Source organism: Talpa occidentalis, unplaced genomic scaffold (genome assembly GCF_014898055.3).
Source record: "Talpa occidentalis isolate TD23 unplaced genomic scaffold, MPIMG_talOcc4v2.1 talOcc4.7, whole genome shotgun sequence".
Taxonomy (NCBI): domain Eukaryota; kingdom Metazoa; phylum Chordata; class Mammalia; order Eulipotyphla; family Talpidae; genus Talpa; species Talpa occidentalis.
The window spans coordinates 134,044,614-134,062,624 of NW_023605083.1; the positions used below are offsets into that span (position 1 = coordinate 134,044,614).

Genomic DNA, 18,011 nt, shown 5'->3' on the forward strand with positions numbered 1-18,011 from the left:
TCACCAGAGCCAGAGCGGGGAGCAGAGCAGGCAGAAGGACCGAAGGACACTGCTGAGGGGAGCAGCGGGCGGCAGGAGAGGTCTGCGCGCCATGCGGGACCCTCCTCTGGTGGCCGGGGAGCAGCCGGGGATCGAACCTGCGCCGCAGAGGCTGTGGGCAGCTTCACAACCCAGTGCTCCACGGCTGCGCCACCGGGGAGGCCTGCCGGTTGGCTTTTTAAGGAGAATTCACCCTCCCTCCCTCCCCCACCAGCCTGGGCTGCGGCTCCTCCCCTGGAGTGCAGGGGGCCTGCCCCTGGGCCCAAGGAGGGGTGAGGCCACAAGCTGGGGAGCATCTCGCTGGGTGTTTCTGGCCTGTGCTGTGCAGGCCTGGTGCGCGGGGAGGGTCGCGCCGCGACACGAGAGCGTTGCACTGTCATTGTAAATGATCCCGAGCGTCACGCCAAGGCCCCCCCACCGTGGGGCAGCGTGAGTTTGGCCTCACTGACCATGTCCACTCCAGCCAGGCAGCCCCAGGGTACTCAGGGCCCCCTGCAGCCTGGGGCATGTGGGGAGGTGTGGCCGGCGGTCAGCGCGGCCAGGCCCCTCCCCTCGGGCCTCCGCCCCTCCCGGCTCCCAGGCAGGAATCACCATATGAATGGGACTCCTTCCGGAGCTGCGGAGGGGCCGGCTCCCACCCTCGGGACCTCTGGGTTCCTGGCCGTCACACGACCGGTGGAGGAGTCCGGTGGAAGAGGCCTTCCCCAGGGGAGGCCCAAGCGGCCTGGCGGTCCCCGGAAACCCCAGGGTAGGTGGCCCCCTGAGTGTGTGGGGGGGTCTGTGGGGCCTGCCCGGGAGATCCCAGCCCTGCCGCGCCTTCTCTCCGAACTTTGTTTCATGGAAACTGGTAGAAGAGCTGGCTGCAGCTGTAGTTCTTGTTCTTTGGGGCCACTTTCCAAGGCGGGGACTTCACCGCAGGAAGCGCAGACCCCGAGGAAGGGCTTGGGAGGGTGTGTGCTGAGCCTCCTCTGAGGCCTGGCCGTGGCCCCTGGGGCCAGGACTGGGTCCTGCACATTTGGGGGTGCCTACAGAGCCCTGGTGGTGTCCCTGTGATCAGTTCACTTCCAGATGCCCCAATCTCCTGCACCCCCTATCCACTCCCACCCCCAGCTCCCTGTGGCGGCAGATCCACCACTTGGGAGAGTCATCCTGGGCACTGTGAACTCGGGCAGGGGCTGTGTTTCTCCAGGGGCCCCGTGGCTGGGCACGCAGGGGCGGCTCCTTGTGGGTCAGACCAGGCTGGCAGCTGTGTGGGCAGCGCCTCTGCTGTCCCGGGGGCAGGCTGATCCCAGGTCAACCCAGAGGTTCTGGGCCCTGCCTGCCGGACCTCTCTTTGGGGACAGACCCCAAGGGCCCAGAGCCCAGCAACGAAGTTGGGGGTGCACGGGGAGGGGCCAGGGGCTAGGGCCTGTGCCCACCTTCCCAGCCCCCCAGCGGCCCTTCCCCCGCTGGCCGTTTCCTGGGCCATTCCCTGAATGGGCAAGAGCTGTCCCAGGAAGCGTACGGTCCTTCCTCCGGCGCTTTGTGGCTGCAGAGGACGCGGGCCGGAAGCTGTGACATCTCGTTCACATGCCAAGGCTCACCCGTGGGAAAGCACGCGGAGCTGTCCCGCGGGCACCTCGTGGGGGGGGACAGGGAGCTGCCATTCACTCATTCATTCATTCACTGGACGTAAGGGGAGTGCTCCGGAGTGTAAGGTTCTGTGAGCCAAGAAGGTTCAGAAGCAGGGGGGGTCCCTCGGTGAGGAGGAGGAAATTAGGCCTCACCATTGGTCAGTTTGGGGAGAGGCCCAAGGGAGATGGGCAGCTCAGGGAGCCAGGCAGGGGGCCCCCCAGGAGCAGCAGGGAGAGGCCAGGAGGTGCCGTGTGCAAACTGGAGAGCGGGCGTGGACTTGCGTGTTATTGGTAGAAGTGAGAGCGTGCGATGGCGTCTTCTTCATCCTCAAAGCTCTTAGGGCAAATAACAGGATCCAGATTTACACACAAGACAGTTGAGGCCCAGCGAGGTCCACATACTTGCTCAGGGTCACACAGCAAGTTTGGGGAATAGCAGGATCCCAACCCCGGGATCCTGGTATCCTTGTGGCTGGATGCCAGGTTTTCAAGTAGAGGATGATCTGATTATGCTGTTTGTTTGTTTTTTTTAAGTTTAAGTTTGATTAAGTTTTAAATGGCCCTTTGTGGTGCTTTGGTGAGAATGGAGGGGGAGGCCATTAATGGTTGTGACTTGAGGTGTGGGGGTGCTCGGTGATGGGCCAAAAGCAAGCCCCATGCAGGTATGTGGGGCAGAATTCCTAGGACTCTGGGGGGGATGGTTGGGGAGTTGGAACCAGAGGCCCGGTGGCTGGTCCTGGGTGGCTGGTCCTGGGTTCCCGGAGCAGGAGAAGCCACCCACTCACGTGACAGGCCCGGGGCAGGCTGCATCTGCGCTCATGCGGGGTGGGTTTGGGCTGAGATCCTTGGAGACAGGCCTGCTCCAGCCACCTCGGGCACCCCGTGTAGGGCCTGGGGACGTCTGCCGAGTCTGGATAGACAGGGTGGACAGGGGCACTGCGTGTGCCTCTGGCAGAGAAGTGGCATTTAATGCTCAGGGGATGGGCGAAGTCCCTTGGGGGAAGTGTCCAGCCAGGGACCTGGGCCAGCTGTGTCGGAGAAGGGCCTGCAGAGAGGCTGAGCTCCAGTAGCCGGGGTCTGGAGGGAGCCAGCCAAGACGAGGACAGAAAGCATTTGAGAAAAGAAGGGCTGGGTGGTCGGCCCCAGTGGGGTGACAGGTGACCCCCGGGCACTTTGCTCTGTCTAATCAGAACCCCAAGCCCAGAAGTGCACCCAAACTTCATGCACACTGGGTTGGCGGGGGCAGAGTTGACCCACGCCTGCTTCTCCGTGTCCACAACGCCATCTTCCTGGGAGCCTGGGAGAGGCGTCTGGGCCATGTGGACAGGCCAGCCTGCTGCCCGGCCCGCAGCTCTAGCCTCCGCCTCCCGCTGTCTCGGCAGGGAGCTCTGGTGCGCATCTGCCCGGTGGGGCGGGCTGGTAGGGGAAGCTCTGCCCCTCTTCTGGAGACATCCCGATAAGAGGAAATTCCAGCCTGTGACAAATAGCCCGTTTCCACCCATCCGTGCTGGAGGGTCTTCTCTCTCTTTTTAACTTTGCAAACACTTGCCAAGAACTAACGGAATCTCTGCGGTCGGTTGGCTGCTTTGGATGCACCGGCGGGCCAGCCAGGGCTGGGTTCTGGCCTTGCTCTGGGACGGCCCGTCCCGCTGGAAGTTTGGGGGCCAGGAGGAGACCGTGGGGGCACGTTCCTGACCCTGCCAGGCTAGTGGGCGGCGGGCAGGGAAAGAAGAAATCCCCTGACGCGGGAAGCTGCAGGGCTCGGCGCTGGCCTGGCCCGGGCGCAAGTTCTGGAGCAGCTTTTTAGGAAGTGAGGAGACGCTTGCAGGCTGGGGCTTGCTCTCGCCAGAGGCTGATGGCTCAATAGGCCGCTGGGCGGAGCCTCGGCCGAGAATGAAAGCGCAGCAGGGCCTCTGCGGGAGCGGGAGGGCGGCCTGGGGGCTTGGACCCCGTCCAGCTTCGACCTACAGGCGGCCAATTGAGTTCGTGCTGGCAGAAATGAGGAACTTCTTGAGATTCCTTCCTGGACAATAGAGGAAGGTTTGCTTTAAAGGGTTTGGCGAGAGAAAAGCTGGAGGAGCCTTGGCGAGCAGTAAAAGTGGGGAGCCTCCCCCCCTCCGACTTTGGGACGCCTCGGGCCCTTGAACGGGAAGGAGCCGGAGGGGGATGGGCACTGCCGCCGCCGCATCCTCTCCCAGGTCCTGAAAAGGGCGTGGGAGATCCCGACCGGCCCCTCAGGCTTGGGAGCTGCAGAACCAGCCGTTTCTCTCTAGGCCTCTGGCGGGGGGCAGGCGCCGCCGCCGGGAGGAAAATGCAGCTGTTGCCTTTGCAAATCCCCTCTTTCTCGGGAGAGGCCTTTTTGTTGCATTTCTAAGCAGAGTTTCCAGCGAGAGGGCAAAGTCTCAGATTTCTGGCATCCCAGCGCCGGGGAGACACTTCCTGCCCTGACAAAGTGTTAAGTGTAATTCGATTTGGAATTACTTATCGAATTAGATGAGCTCTGTGTGCTTTTAAGATTCAGTCCCTGGTGCCTGCCCGCACACATTTGCAAAATCTGGTCGTTTATATTCTGTGTTCCCAGCTTTGGGAGGGAACAGGAAGTACCCCCGACATTTAGGGGGCACGTGTCAGGCCTGGGCGGATGACAGGGCGCGAGGAGAAGAGGGGATGGGAACTGGGGGTTGCTCCTGCTTCTGGAAAGAGGCTGTTTCAGGGCCCTCCAGGGCAGGATCCCCTCCCCCGGGGTCACTCGCTGGTACCCGCTCGCTCTCCTGGGGGTCAGGGCTGGAGACCAGCTGCTCCGAACGAACCTGGCTGTCGGCCTCCTCCCTCCTTGCTTCTCACCAGATTTCCCACCTTTGATCTTTTTTTAAGAACTCTCCGCCCCTCCCTGGCCCAGAACCCAGAAGTTCTTTGCGTGTGCCGAGGCGACCCAGAGTGAGATCACATTCTAAATTCTCAGTAGACCGAGTTAGTTTTTGAGGTCCATGGACCATGATCCCCCAAATTGTCCAGATTTTTGTGCGTGTCTGTCTTCACGTGAGAGAAATGTTACCTTTAAACAGCTTCCCGAAGAGGTGCGCCCTGGACGGGCCCGTCACACTCCAGGGAGGACCGTGAGCCCGGCTGGGGGGCTTGGCCGGTGAACCGCTGAGCGCACAAACATCGTGTTCTGTGCTGTGCCCTCGCTGCTCTCGGCCAGACTAACCTCAAGCCTGTAGGGCTTCTCTGTACGGCTGTTAGCAGGTGCTCAGTAAATACCGGAGTCAGTCAGTGCTGTGCCCTGGCCCACCGGGCCCCGGGGGCTTTCTCTCCTCGTGTTTACAGCCATTTCTTTACGGCTTGCTCTAGGGCAGTCCCTTCAAGGTCCACCCGAGGGAGGGTATGTCTGCTTTCCAGGCCAAAGGGCTTGACTTTCCCGGGCCTCACCCACATCCCCTCTGCGTGTTAGTCACTTACACCAGAAGCCGGGAGTCATCCCTGAGGCCCAGGCCCTGCCTGGGGCCGCCTCCCGGGGGTGGAGCTTTAGGATGAGGGTGGGCGAGGATCGCTTTGGCTGGGCCACGGGAGTGATGGGTTTGCCCGCGTCAGCTCCAGTGTTTTGGACAGTGCAGGCCACCCTGAGATCCGGGACCCCACCTGAGCCAGGTAGAGTGCGGAAGAGCTTGGCCGCCAGGCTCAGCACTCGGACACCTTCCTCAGGGAGCACGGCTGTTAAACTGCCAAGGCCTTAATGGACCCGGATGTCAGTAAACCTGGCTGCTCCGGGGGAGACACCTGCCTGGGGAGCATCTGCTGGGGGAGCACTTGCGGGAGGGGGGGCCTGAGCCCAGCACCGGCACCTCCTGGTCTTCACCGCGGCCACCTCCACCTCCTTTGGCCGTTCTGTGGTGCTGAGGGACCTGGCCCGCGGGATCGCCGGTCTGGTTCAAACCCTGGCTCTGCCTTCTCTGGGGTCACTGGTGACCGTCCCTGTGGGCCTCAGTTTCCTCGTCTGTGAATTGGGGGTAACTGCAGGCTGAGTGAGCTCCCAGAAACTCTGGCTGCTGTGATTAGCGTTGCACCTCCATCTGCTCACTCGCTCACTCGCTCATCCATTCGCTCACCCGCTCCGCAGACATGTACCAGGCGCTGCTTCGAACACACCCACGTCAGACCGAGCATGGCAGGTGAGGCGTTTGGCTTCCCGAGCCGGGTGTGGGGAACCACGTGTAAACCACACGGTCAGGGGGGCTGATCCGGCCACAGGCGGCCCTGAGGACTGGGAAGACCCCAGGGAGGCCGTGGAGGGGAGGGCAGCCCTGTCGCCTGCGTGCCCTGTAGGAAGCGCTTCGCTGGGGTCAGGGCGCACCAGCTCTCAGAGGGGCCTGACTGCCCCACCACAGGCTAGACCCCAGCCTGCGGTGCCACCCCCCTGTGTCCCCTGGACTCCAGTGCCTGGGGTGGCGTGCCCCCAAGCATCAGGCCTGGGGAGGACTGGGTGAGATGAGGGGGTGGTGCTGGCTTGTGCTGGGGGTGGCCCGGCTGTGACAGTTCGGAGTGGCCGACCTTGGGCTGGGAGCCGAACTGGACAGTGGCCTGGGGCCGTTGCGCTGACGCAGTGCCTTTTGCGTTCAGCGGGCCAGGCTGTGCTCCAGGCTGGGTTTGCAGGGCCATCTCGGGGATGCCTGTGGTGAGACACCCGCGGGGTAGGGGTGCAGAGAAGGGGACCCTGCAGGCGGTTCGCGTCTGTCACTGAGTTCACATGTCCGCCGAGAAGCTGGCTATGGACCTGCGGAAGGTGAGGTCGCTGGGAGGCTCAGATGGGGCCCTGCCGCTTCCTCCCTGGTTTAAGACACACCCCCAACTCCTGAGACAAGGCCAGCAGGGGGCTCCCTTGGGGACCCATGAGGCTGAATGGAGGCTCAAAGGGGGACCCTTGAAGAGAAAGTGTCCACATTTCCCATGGCTGCTCTGCACCCCAGGCTCACCCTGATGGGGGGCTGCTTCCTGGGGTGCTGCCTGGACATAGGGGTGCACAGAGTTGAGCAGGGTCACCTGGGCCTGGGCGTCCGCGGCCCCAAAACATAGGCACTGGGCACTGTTGGGTGCTCCCTGCGCCCCCACTGGGCATTTCCCTCCCTGACCGCCCGGAGGGCACCGCTGCTGCAGGTCCAGTACACTTAGAGCTTGCCTTTCTGGCTCTGGAACATTCCCACCCCCACACATAGGGGTGACCACCCATCCCTTTGTCCCCCTGGATGTGGCTGTTGGGACGGTTCCTGGAGAGGCCGCCTCTGCTCCATCTGGCCGGGCAAGCCCCGCTCCTCGTGGCCGGGTTGTGCTCCGCCGTGGTGGACGGCAGGGCTTTGTCTCGATGGCTGCTTTGTGGTGTCACTCGCTGGGGTGGGCTGCAGGCGCCTGAGCCCTGGGTGTGGGCGCCCTCAGGCCGGTCAGGGCAGAGGCTGGAGGGCCCTGGGGGGCCAGAGGGGTCGCCTGCGCTTTGACTGTGGATGACAGTGCCCATTCCTGCCCACCACGCTGAGAGCAGCACAGCCACGCAGCTGGGGGTCCATGATGAGTGACCAGCAGGAGGAGGGGATCGTGACCCCGAGGCCCCAGGGCCCCCACGTCCCGATGTTACAGAGCAACCCCCATGTAAGACAGGTTGCCTGACTGTGGGTCCTCACCCGCGCACAGGCGTGAGTGTCGGGGGCATGGGGGGGCCGCGGTGGCCAGCGCAGCTGGGATGCACTCGAGGTGCAGAGTGAGCAGGTAACAAACAGTTCAGCCCCTGTGGTCATGTGTGTGTGGCCACCGCGGGGAAGCAGTGTGGGCGGGGGTGGCATCCGGGGTGCGAGCGCCCCAGCCCGGCCCCCCCGCCTGCCCTCCTTCACAGAGCTGCTGACCGGGCCTTGGGGGGGAGGGCCTGGGCCGGCGTGTCCCACTGCTGAAAAGCCAAAGCTGCTCCTGCTCGGGTACCTGGCGAGGCGGAGGGCGTCGTCTCGGCTGCGGGGTGGAAGCGCCAGCTTTTCTCTGTAGAACGTCCCTTTGCTATTCATAGCGCTTGGTGGAGTCTGGGTGTGAAACATCGAGCCCCAGCCCCAGGCAGATGGCACATGTGTCCGACCATGACTTTTAAAGTCACATGTGGCCACCACATTGGACAGCACAGCCCTGAGCCCTCGGGGGAAACGCCGGGGCCGGTGCTGGGTGGGGGCCTCCAGGGCCCTGCCGGCTGCTGAGCTCGGTCCGAGACCAGGCCGTGGCTTCCCCGGAGGCTGCTGGGGGTCACCGCAGCCCCCAAGGCCGGGAAGGACGGCCCCGGGTTGGGGGGCGCGCAGGATGGCGCGTGTGACGTTACTGTTATTTCTCCAGCAGGGCCCTGCCGGGAGGGTGTTTGCTTTGGGTGAAGTTTCTGCCGCGGATGGTGGTGCCTGGGGAGGGTCCTGGATCTCAGGGTGGGCGCCCAGGCCCGACCTCCCTCGCTCTGCGGCTCCCCGCCTGCCTGAGAGGGAAGGGGCAGCCCCCCAGCCCCACCCCGGTACTCTGGAGGGGTGAGGAGGGAGGGGGTGTGGTGGGCGGGGGCTGGCCCGGACCCAGGCAGAGGGGCCCGGGCCTCAGACACATGGAAGCAATTCTGGGTCACGTGGGCCGGCTGCACTCTGCCCTGCGAGACAAGGCCCCGCTCCTCTCCAGGAAGCGGCCCCAAAGCCGCAGCTCGGGGCCAGATGCGCCCTCGCTCTCGGCTTTGTTTATTTAAAGATGCTGGAGCCGTTTCTGAAGGGGGAGCACGGGCCAAGGCCTGGGGGCCCGTGAGGCGGCCTTGGCGGGCAGGGAGGTGGTGCCCCTCCCCTGGGGCCTTTGCCTTTCCCTGGCCTTGGGGGCACGGCCAGGTGGCCCCTCGTCCCTCCTCTTGCTGGGAAAGGAGGTTCCGGAGCCCTGGCGTCTTACCTTACTGTTTGCCTGGGCCCTGTTGTGGGAGGTCGGGCGGGCGGTGCTGTCGGGCAGAGGACGCGGGGGAGCGACTGGCTAGTGAGGGTAAGATGCCCGCACCCCAACTTGTGGGATGCGCCAGCTGGGTCCCGTCCCCTGTCTCCGGCCCTGGTGCGGCCTGGAGAGAAGCCGACGGGGCTGCTGGCCTGTGAACGGGGTGAGGGGCCCCAGGGATGCGGCTGCTGAGGGCTGGCTGGCTGTGGTGCTGGGAGGGGCGTGGAGAGGGTGTGGGTGTCGGGTGAGAGTGGGGGGCAGGGGCAGCAGGACAGGGTGGAGGTCTCGTTTCCCCAGGAGGCAGAGGGCTTTCTGGGGCCGGGGCCGGTGGCCTGAGCACATTCGAGAGGTCTGCTCCCGCCCTGGCTGTGGGGCAACCCCCATCTGGGAGTCCTGCTCCTCCCCAGCAGGCGCGGCTGGGAGGGGCCGGAGGGTGGGGAGGCCCTGCGAGCCTCTTCCGGGAGCCCAGGACACATCAGGGGAACGTGAGTAGAGTGGGGGGTCCTCTAGGGGCGGGGGTGGGGAGTCTCCACACCCTTGCTGTGGTCACAGAGGTGGGCTGGTGTCTGGCTCCGGCAGGAGCCGAGAGGCGGGCCAGGAAAGATGTGGTTGGGGTGTGCGTGCCTGGGGGTGCGTGGGGACACGAGAGGTGTGTCCAGCCAGCCCCTGGTGGGGGGCCCACACTGACCAGCCCCGCAGAGGGGCGCGCCTGGGCCCTGGGGGCCCCTCTGGGCCTGGGCAGCAGAGGGCAGGCAGCGGGTGGGCCGGGAAAGGAGGCCCCACCTGGGGCTGAGGTGGGGCCGTGGCCGTGGCTATGGGGGCCTGAACACCCCTCGCCCAGGAGCTCAGGCCAGGACGGAGCTGCCCTCTTTGCTCCAGAAGGGCCCCCGTCCAGTGCAGGATCATGTGGCCTGGGCACTGCTGCGTGACCCTGGCCCCCAGGCCTTCAGCGGCTGGGGTGCAGCCCCCTGGAGTCAGGGAGGGCTGGCCAGGCAGGCCCCTGGGTGCCACCGGCAGGGGGGAGGCAGGAACTGGGCTCCTGTCCTCCTGAGCAGCGTCTGGGGTGCAGCTCAGGTGTGGGAGGAGAGGAGGGTTCAGGGGTCAGCCCCACCCTGGAGCCTGGGGAGGGGCCGCCAGTGACTAAGATTAAGAGGCGGCAGGAGGGGCCTCCCCGGTGGTGCAGCGGGTTGAGTGCTGTGCTGTGAGGCTGTCCGCAGCCTCTGCAGTGCGGGTTTGATTCCCACTGGCCGGGGAGCTACCCACATGGCGCGGCAGACCCCTCCTGTCTCGCCCGCTGCTCCCCTCAGCAGTGTCTCCGGTCTGTCTGCCTGTTCTGCTCCCCGCTCTGTCTCTGGTGAATCCTCTCACCCTCTCGCGCCTCTGGTCTGTACCCCAGTTCTTGTATAAATAAATAAAAAATTTTAAAATTGTAAAAGAGGCGGCAGGAGGAGGTGACTCAGGCGGGGGAGCGGCTGCAGGACAGGCCCATTACCTGCCTGGGGTGCTCTGTAGGGGTCTCTTGGACACTGCCGATGTGGGTGCTTGGTGACCCCGACGCCCCCTAATGCCCCCGCTCTCCTTTTGCAGCCCCCGAGGCAGCTGGCGACATGGCGGACACCCCCCGAGACGCCGGGTTGAAGCAGGCGCCTGCCCCGCGCAGCGACAAGGCGCCCGCGGACTTCGGCTACGTGGGGATCGACTCCATCCTGGAGCAGATGCGCAGGAAGGCCATGAAGCAGGGCTTCGAGTTCAACATCATGGTGGTTGGTGCGTCCCCGGCCACCCTCCCCTGGCCTCTTCTCTTCTGCAAAGTGGGGGTGGCAGAGCTGGTGGCCGGACCGGTCAGTGGGGCGTCGCCCGTGCTCAGGAGCCTGCTGGGAGCTCCCAGCCCCGTCAGCCTGGGCCCCTTGTGTGGAGAATCCTGAGATAATTTGGGACGCCCCGCTTTTCAGCTTCTGCTGAGGGGCCCACCACCGGAGCCGATGGGGGCCACCGTCGATCAGCCCCTGGACAGGGCTGGGGGCAGCAGCGGGCGACCTCTTGTTCCCGAAGTCCCGCAGGCCCCATTCAGTCCTCGCTGTCAGCCTGTGCCGAGCCCCCCTTGACAGTGAGCCCCGGGGAGGCTGTGACAGGCGCTCACAGAGGAGGGGATCTGAGCTGCCCTTAATACCTCCTGACCCCGGACCCAGAGCGCCCCCCGAGGAGGGTCTGTGAACCCCCTCCCCAGAGGGTCTGCTGACAGGTCCCCCTTTGCTCCCCAGGGCAGAGCGGCTTGGGGAAGTCCACCCTGATCAACACCCTCTTCAAATCCAAAATCAGCCGCAAGTCAGTGCAGCCCCCCTCGGAGGAGCGTATCCCCAAGACCATCGAGATCAAGTCCATCACGCATGGTGAGCACGGGCTGGGGGACCCTCCTTCCCGAGCCAGGGGGTGCTGGGGCCTCCCCACGACATGTTGAAACTGGGTGGGGGGCTCTCTAGGCCGTGGGGGGCCTGGTCACACTGTACTCCCTTGAAATAGCTGAGTTGTTTTTTTTTTAAGATTTATTTATGCACACAAGAGCTGGGGTGCAGGCCAGAGGTGAGGGGGTGAGAGGATTCCCCAGAGACAGAGTGGGGAGCAGAACAGGCAGACTGACAGAAACACACTGCTGAGGGAGCAGCGGGGAGGCAGGAGAGGTCTGTGTGGGCCGCTCCCTGGCAGGGACGACTCAGGCTGCAGTGGCTGGCGATAGCTTGATAGTGCGAAGCAGCAGAGTTTTCCATTAAACATTGTGGGGGTGACTTTCCAGGCGAACTGCCCCCCTTACTGCATTTCTGATCTGGGCCTGTGGCCCCGCAGCACCTGTGTCATCACGGTCACTCTGGTGCCGGCTGGGGCGGGACGGGGCAGGTCCCAGGAGCCCCTGGCGTGCCCCCCGCCCCCCCCGCCCCCCGGCTCAGCGTCCCTGTGTCCCTGCAGATATCGAGGAGAAGGGCGTCCGCATGAAGCTGACGGTCATCGACACGCCGGGCTTCGGGGACCACATCAACAACGAGAACTGGTGAGGGCTCGGGGGCCCGGGCGGGGCCTCGCCTGCAGGTGCGGCGCAGGGTGCTGGGCGGCTCCGGGTGGGAGCCCCGTCCTGGCCAGCTGGGGAGCCCCTGTGCAGAGGGCGGCTGGTCGGGAGCCCCCCTCCGCCCGGGGAGTCGCGCGTGTGTCCCGAGGGGGGCTCTGGCTGCGCGGGGGGCGAGCCGGGCGGGCTGACCCCTGGCCCCGTGCAGCTGGCAGCCCATCATGAAGTTCATCAACGAGCAGTACGAGAAGTACCTGCAGGAGGAGGTGAGCGTCAACCGCAAGAAGCGCATCCCCGACACGCGCGTGCACTGCTGCCTCTACTTCATCCCCGCCACCGGCCACTCGTACGTGTCCGCCGCCCCCGGCTGGGTGGGGTCTTTGTGGGGAACCCCGTCCACGTCCGAGCCTGCCCTGGGGGTGGGTCCCGTCGCGGGAGGCCTGGCGGTGGAGCAGGCGCCACGTAGGGTCCGCTGTGGGGACAGCCCCGCGAGGCTGACCAGGACGCGTCCCCCTCTGGTGGGGCAGGGGTTGGCCGAGGTCCACGGCAGCCGTCTGTGGGCACCGCGCCCCTCCCTTCCCCAGGCCCCCGCGCCCTGGGCCGTGGCGGCCCCTCACCGTCCTGGGTCAGACTTCCACCTGACCCACCTTTCCCCCATCTGTGGCTGACCCTTACTGTCCAGGTTGGGGGGTGCAGACAGCTTCAGAGGCCCTGTCGCCGGTCCCCCCGCACCCCCGAGCCAGGCCGCCTCTCTTGTCCTGCCCCCACCACACTCACTGCGTCCTTCCCTTGCAGCCTCAGACCCCTGGACATCGAGTTCATGAAGCGCCTGAGCAAGGTGGTCAACATCGTCCCGGTCATCGCCAAAGCCGACACGCTGACCCTGGAGGAGAGGGTCTACTTCAAGCAGCGGGTAGGGCCCCCCTCGAGCCCCTCCCCGCCCCACCGGGATGAGGGGGCATGAGTGCTGTGGGGCGGAGTGCTGGTGGCCACGGGGTCCTCTGCTGGGCTCCCCTTCGGACTGTGTGCAGAGGGGCGTCCTGCAGACCCGTCCACACCCCCCGGGAACTTGCCAACCCGAGGCTTGGAGCCAGACCAACTGACCCTCCCCCCAGGGAGGACCCAGACTCACCTGCCGCCCTGGGGCCCGGTCTAGGCCAGGGACGCCCCTAGGGAGGACGGTCCCCTTAGGCAGGCATGTCTGCCAGGAGTGGGCTCCGGCCTGGGCTCGGGCAGAAATGACTGCTCCAGGGACGTCGCTGGCTGTCATCCCTGTGGGGCAGCGGGTGTCCCTCTGGTGAAGAGGTGACGGGTCAATGCAGGCGGTGCACTGGGGGGACCGGCCGCCCCAGGGACTCGTGGGAAGCGTGAGGAGCTGGACAGCAAGGACAGGGCCCAGGATAGTGACTGGTGTCCAGGGGCAGCTGCGGGTCTCCTGGTGGCCCCACCTGGGGCTGCCCCTCCCCGGCGAGGAGGCACAAGAACTGGAGAGTCTCGGGGTCTCCGGCCCACCTGGACCCCACCTGGCTGCTCAGTGTGGATGCCTTGGTGGTGGGTGTGGCCCACACCTAGGCCAGGCCACGGGCCTCACGGAGGGTGCCCCACGCTCCCCATCCCCAGATCACCGCGGACCTGCTGTCCAACGGTATCGACGTGTACCCCCAGAAGGAGTTTGACGAGGACCCGGAGGACCGGCTGGTGAACGAGAAGTTCCGAGTGCGTGTGGTGCCCGTCCAGGCCCCTCCCTTCTGCTGGGGGCGCGGGTGGGGTCCCTGCCCCTGGGGCCTGGGGGACGGGGGTGACCTCAGCCAGGTGCCTGCATCTCCTGGGCTGAGAGGTGGGACTGAGGCTCTGGGTTTGGGGGTGCCCGAGGACAGCTCCTGCTGGGACATCTCAGGCAAGAGACCGACGGCCCTATCCCCCCCAGGAAATGATCCCGTTCGCCGTGGTGGGCAGTGACCACGAGTACCAAGTGAACGGGAAGAGGATCCTCGGAAGGAAAACCAAATGGGGCACCATTGAAGGTAATGGGGGTGCTGCCTTCCCCCCGGGCGCCTCAACACAGTGCCCCTCCTGCCAGCCAGGGACTGCACCCAGCCGCGGGGGTCCTATGGTGTTCCCACTTGGGGAAACGGGGGGGGCAAGTCCAGGCCACAGTACTGCGGTGTGCCCGCCACTCCCCAGGGCAGGGAGCTCCAAGCTCTGGTGCTGGGGTCCATGGCCGTGTTGGGTGGCCCCCTCCCCCATCGGCCAGGCCGTGCGACCCCCCCACAGCCATGCTGGGGACCCTAGACAAGTCTCATCACCACGCTGAGTCCAGGGAACGGGCGGGGCCCGGAGCTCTGTCCAGCTCTGAGACCCAGTGTCGTGGTCCTTCCCCCCTACACCCCCGAAGAGGTTCCGGGCACCCCCAACTTGGTGCCCTGGAGCTTCCCAACAGGTCAGCACTGACGGGGCTGCTCCCCACACGTTACTCCGGCCCCGCTGGGAGGCCAGGTCAGCGCCGAGGGACGGGCACCGATTTCCTCTGGGCGCTGAGGCAGGACGGGTCCTGGCCCCTCCTGGTGGCCGGGGTGACCAGCACCCATTCTTCAGGGGCCTCTCTGTGTCCGAGTTTCCCAAGGACGCTTGTCTTTGGCTCAGTGCCCACCCTAAATCCAGGGTGGCCCCCAAGACCCTTAAGTACCCCTCAGACTTCCCCAGTGAGGTTCCGGTCACAAGTGCAGAGCTGGGGTTGGCCCTGGGGGGCTGGGAGCAGACGGGAACCTTCTAGGGGGTGACCCCGTGGGAGGGACCTGGGGGTGCCCCCCATGCGCTCGGTTCCTTCCTCCCACGGGAGAGCGGAGCTGTCAAATGGCCCCTCGGTCACTTGGCTGAAGGACCCCCCCAGTGGAGATGCAGCCGCCTCCCCAACCCCCAGCCCCTGGGGCCTGTTTCCCCCTCCAGGAAGTGGAGACTGGGAGCCTTTGGGGCTCTGGGGTCCCACTGTCCCCTGCGGGAGGGTGCAGGGAGGAAGCTGGCCAGGTGGAGCCTGCCCTGGACCCACCAGCCTGGGGGGGGTGGGGCCCAGGGGTGCCCAAGGGACAGGGGGGATCCTTTGTCTCCCCTGCTGCTGGATTGGCCTCTCTGCAGTGTGACCTCCAGGGCCTTGAGCCCACTCCCCTCTGCCAGAGGGGGTCCTTTGGGGGCAGCTCACGCCCCTGCCAGGCAGTGCCAGTCAATGAAGACAACTTTGGGGGGTGGAAAGTTTGGGATGAGGAAGTGGGGGTTCTGGCTAGCCATGCGCCTCTGCTGCCCCCTGGTGGCCAATGCCGCCGCTGGCCGCCCGCTGGAGTGGGGTCCTGGCCGTGAGGGCCCGCGGGTGACCTCCACCCCTCTCCTCTCCGCAGTGGAGAACACCACACACTGTGAGTTTGCTTACCTGCGGGACCTGCTCATCAGGTGAGAGCCTGGGCGGGCTGCGGGCAGCTGCCTTGGGAACAGCAGGACGGGAAACTCTGGGAGGGAAGGACCGAGCGCCCTGCAGCCCGGCCCGCGGGGGACGCGTGGGCCGGCTTGTGGGGGCCTGGCCCCCTCCCAGCGTCCTCTGGCCCCGCCCTGTGACAGACAGAAGGGGGCCAGGTGGGGGGCCTGGGCTGGCAGGTGAAAGAGGGCGGGAGGGAGCGCCCAGCCAGCAGGTGGGGCCGCTGGGGATAAGGCAGGAGGGGACTGACCGAGCCAGCTGGGGGCCCTCCAGCTGGGGACCCGCAACTTTCCGGAGCCACCCGCCCTGTCACAGCCAGCGCACCCCGTTCCGGTCTCTTGCATGCCTTGGAGCCGGGGCTCAGCCCGGGCCCAGCGGATTCACCGGAGCTGTGGTCACCCACTCCCCACCCTGGCCTGGCCACTGGACGGGGACCTGGGTGGCCATGGAGACCGCCCCTGTGCCCAGGCCCGGGCAGCTTGGTGGCCTAAGGAGCCTGCGGGGAGTTGGGGGGCAGGGGTCCCGCAGGGGCCCTCTGCTGACCGCCTGCCGCCTGCCGCAGGACGCACATGCAGAACATCAAGGACATCACCAGCAGCATCCACTTCGAGGCCTACCGCGTGAAGCGCCTGCACCAGACCACCGGCACCATGTCCAACGGGCTGGAGGAGCCGGAGCCCGAGGCTCAGGAGATGTAGACGCCCCCCGTCCCCCCGCCCGCCTGCCCCGGGTCTCTCCGGCCCCGGCCTGCCCACTCGCCCGTTTAGTTTATGTAATTTTTTCCATTTGTCAGCGTCCCCCGTGACACGCTGCCAAATAACAAGATGATGCGCCCCCGCCCCCAGCACCTCTGTTGTTAGCCCCCGACTGGGGTCCAGGGCTGGGTGGGCCCAGGGTGGAGGCCCGGCGCGCTGACCAGCCCTGAGGTCCGGGAGGGCAGGCGGGGCGCCGCGCCATCCACAGTTCCCGGTGGCCGTGCAGGAGGGCGGGCGAGCCCCAGGCCGAGTCCCCTCCTGCAGGAGCCTCCTGGCTCAGACCGGTCGCTCGGCCCCGCTCCTTCCTCCAGACCCCCCTTGCGGTTGCTTAGACTGGGCGAGGCCTGCATGGGCCCCCGCCCCCCGCCCGCCCAGAGACCTGCCGGGAGCAGAAAGTGCCTTTATCTCCTCGTCCCCACAGCCGGCCTCCGGGGTAGCCGCTGCCGCCGGCTCCGAGGGGCCAGGACAGGTGGGAGAGACGGAGGCGTCGCCACCTCTCCACCCCCCTGGCCGGGATCTGATTGAGAACTCGAAGCAAAAAGACGCCCCCACCCCACTCACCCCTGCCGTTTGGGGAAGGGCCGAGCAAGCGAACCCCAGGTGGACGGGGCGGGACTGGGGTGGTCAGAGGGCCTGGGTGTCCGCACCCCACCCTGCGTGACTGCATGTGTGTGTGTGCGCGTGTGTGTGGTTAGACATCTGTGTGCCCCAGATGCTCTGGCTCAGCGCACCGCAGCAGCCGCCCTGTGCATGCTGGGCCACCCGGCGCTGACGCTGGGGCCCCGGGAGGTCGGCGCTGCCCTGGGTCTGACGCCCCGAGCCCGTCGTGCAGACAGTGGGGGACGGAGGGGTCAGGTGTCCGGCATGCAGGGCATAGCCCTGGGGTGTCTCCTGTGCCCCCACCTGCTGTCTCCCCCAGAGGAACAGCCCTGAGCACCCTCACCCTGCCCGGGGATGTGGGGGCCCCGCTCCTGCCTCCGGGACCAGAGACAGGTGAGGTCCGGTCTGTCCACAGCCCCCGGGGCAGGCGCAGACGGCTTGGGCTGTGTGTGCGCGGGCGTGTGCGTGGACGTCAGCGCCTCGCGTGTCAGCCCCATCTAAGAGAGAAAGGACCCATCCCCCCAGAAAGTTTACTTGCTGACTTGCCACGATTTGCCAAAACCAAGATTTGCAAGGCCGCGCGGGGCCGGCCTCCCGCGGGCGCCTGTGCCGCGGCCTCCCGCAGGCGGCTTCGCTTCCTTCCTGCAGCCGGATCTTGAGCATCGCTAGTCTGGGCTCTGCCCGCCCGGGCTCTGTCCGCCGTGGCCTTCGCTCCGTGCCTCCTGAGAACCTCGTCTCTTTTTGTATAAATAACAAAATGTTCAAAGTGTATTTCCTGAAATAAATGTTCCATAGGCAGCGGGGCTCGCGGGTCTTTCTCTTTTCGGCGCTGGGCGCGGGGGAAGGCAGCGGCCTCAGCGATGGGGAGGCGCTTTCACGGGTGGGTGAAACCTTTCCAGCTCCTTCTCGAGCACCCTGGGAAACGAGATTTTCGCAACACCCCATTTGACGAGATTGACCCCGAGAACTGGTCAGTATTTGACGGTCACTTCCCACGCCCGGTTGAGCCGATTCCGAGAGAACCTGCCCCCGGTGGCTGCCGCTCGGCTTTTCTCCGCAGGCCGCAGGGACGGGAGCGAGCAGGTGTGGGGGGAGCCCTGGCTGTGGGGGTCTCACGTGTCACCATAGGGGCCCCCAGAACAAGTGACCATGACTGAGGCAACGGAGAATTCTGGTCTGCAGGGACACGTGTGCTCCTCAGCGGCTTGTGGGGAGCCCTTTCTTAGACTGGTTTTGGGGCCAGCGAGTCTCTGGCCTCTCAAGTCACACACTGCAGACCCTCTGGAGTGGGGTGGTCCGGGAGAGGGCGGGGCTGGGGCGGCTCCTGTGCCGGGGCCACAGAGGGCAGGTGGGGCCGGTGCCTGCTGTCTGCAGGCGTCCCTGGGGGGGCACTGGCAGGGGAGACAGACCCCATGGCCCCAGGGGAGACATCTGTCCTGGCAAGCGTGGGATGGAGACCTTCAGGGCCGTAGGGCCAGGCCTCAAAGGGGCTCCCCAAGAGGGAACCAGGAGACCAG

At 66.0% G+C, this 18,011-nt stretch overlaps 1 protein-coding gene across 4 annotated transcripts in view; it reads left to right on the forward strand.

Annotated features, from left to right (window-relative positions):
- SEPTIN9 (septin 9) overlaps positions 1-17,318 on the forward strand; it is a 115,915-nt gene extending 98,597 nt beyond the window's left edge. For all 4 annotated transcript variants that reach the window (XM_054689470.1, XM_037493744.2, XM_037493745.2 and 1 more), the window contains 9 exons: positions 10,209-10,388; positions 10,883-11,011; positions 11,583-11,664; positions 11,885-12,022; positions 12,472-12,589; positions 13,297-13,392; positions 13,604-13,700; positions 15,066-15,117; positions 15,702-17,318. In XM_054689470.1, coding sequence (XP_054545445.1) covers positions 10,209-10,388; positions 10,883-11,011; positions 11,583-11,664; positions 11,885-12,022; positions 12,472-12,589; positions 13,297-13,392; positions 13,604-13,700; positions 15,066-15,117; positions 15,702-15,837 — 1,028 coding nt within the window. In that variant the 3' untranslated portion in view covers positions 15,838-17,318. The remainder of the gene's footprint in view (positions 1-10,208; positions 10,389-10,882; positions 11,012-11,582; positions 11,665-11,884; positions 12,023-12,471; positions 12,590-13,296; positions 13,393-13,603; positions 13,701-15,065; positions 15,118-15,701) is intronic.
- The last annotated feature ends 693 nt before the right edge of the window (positions 17,319-18,011 follow it).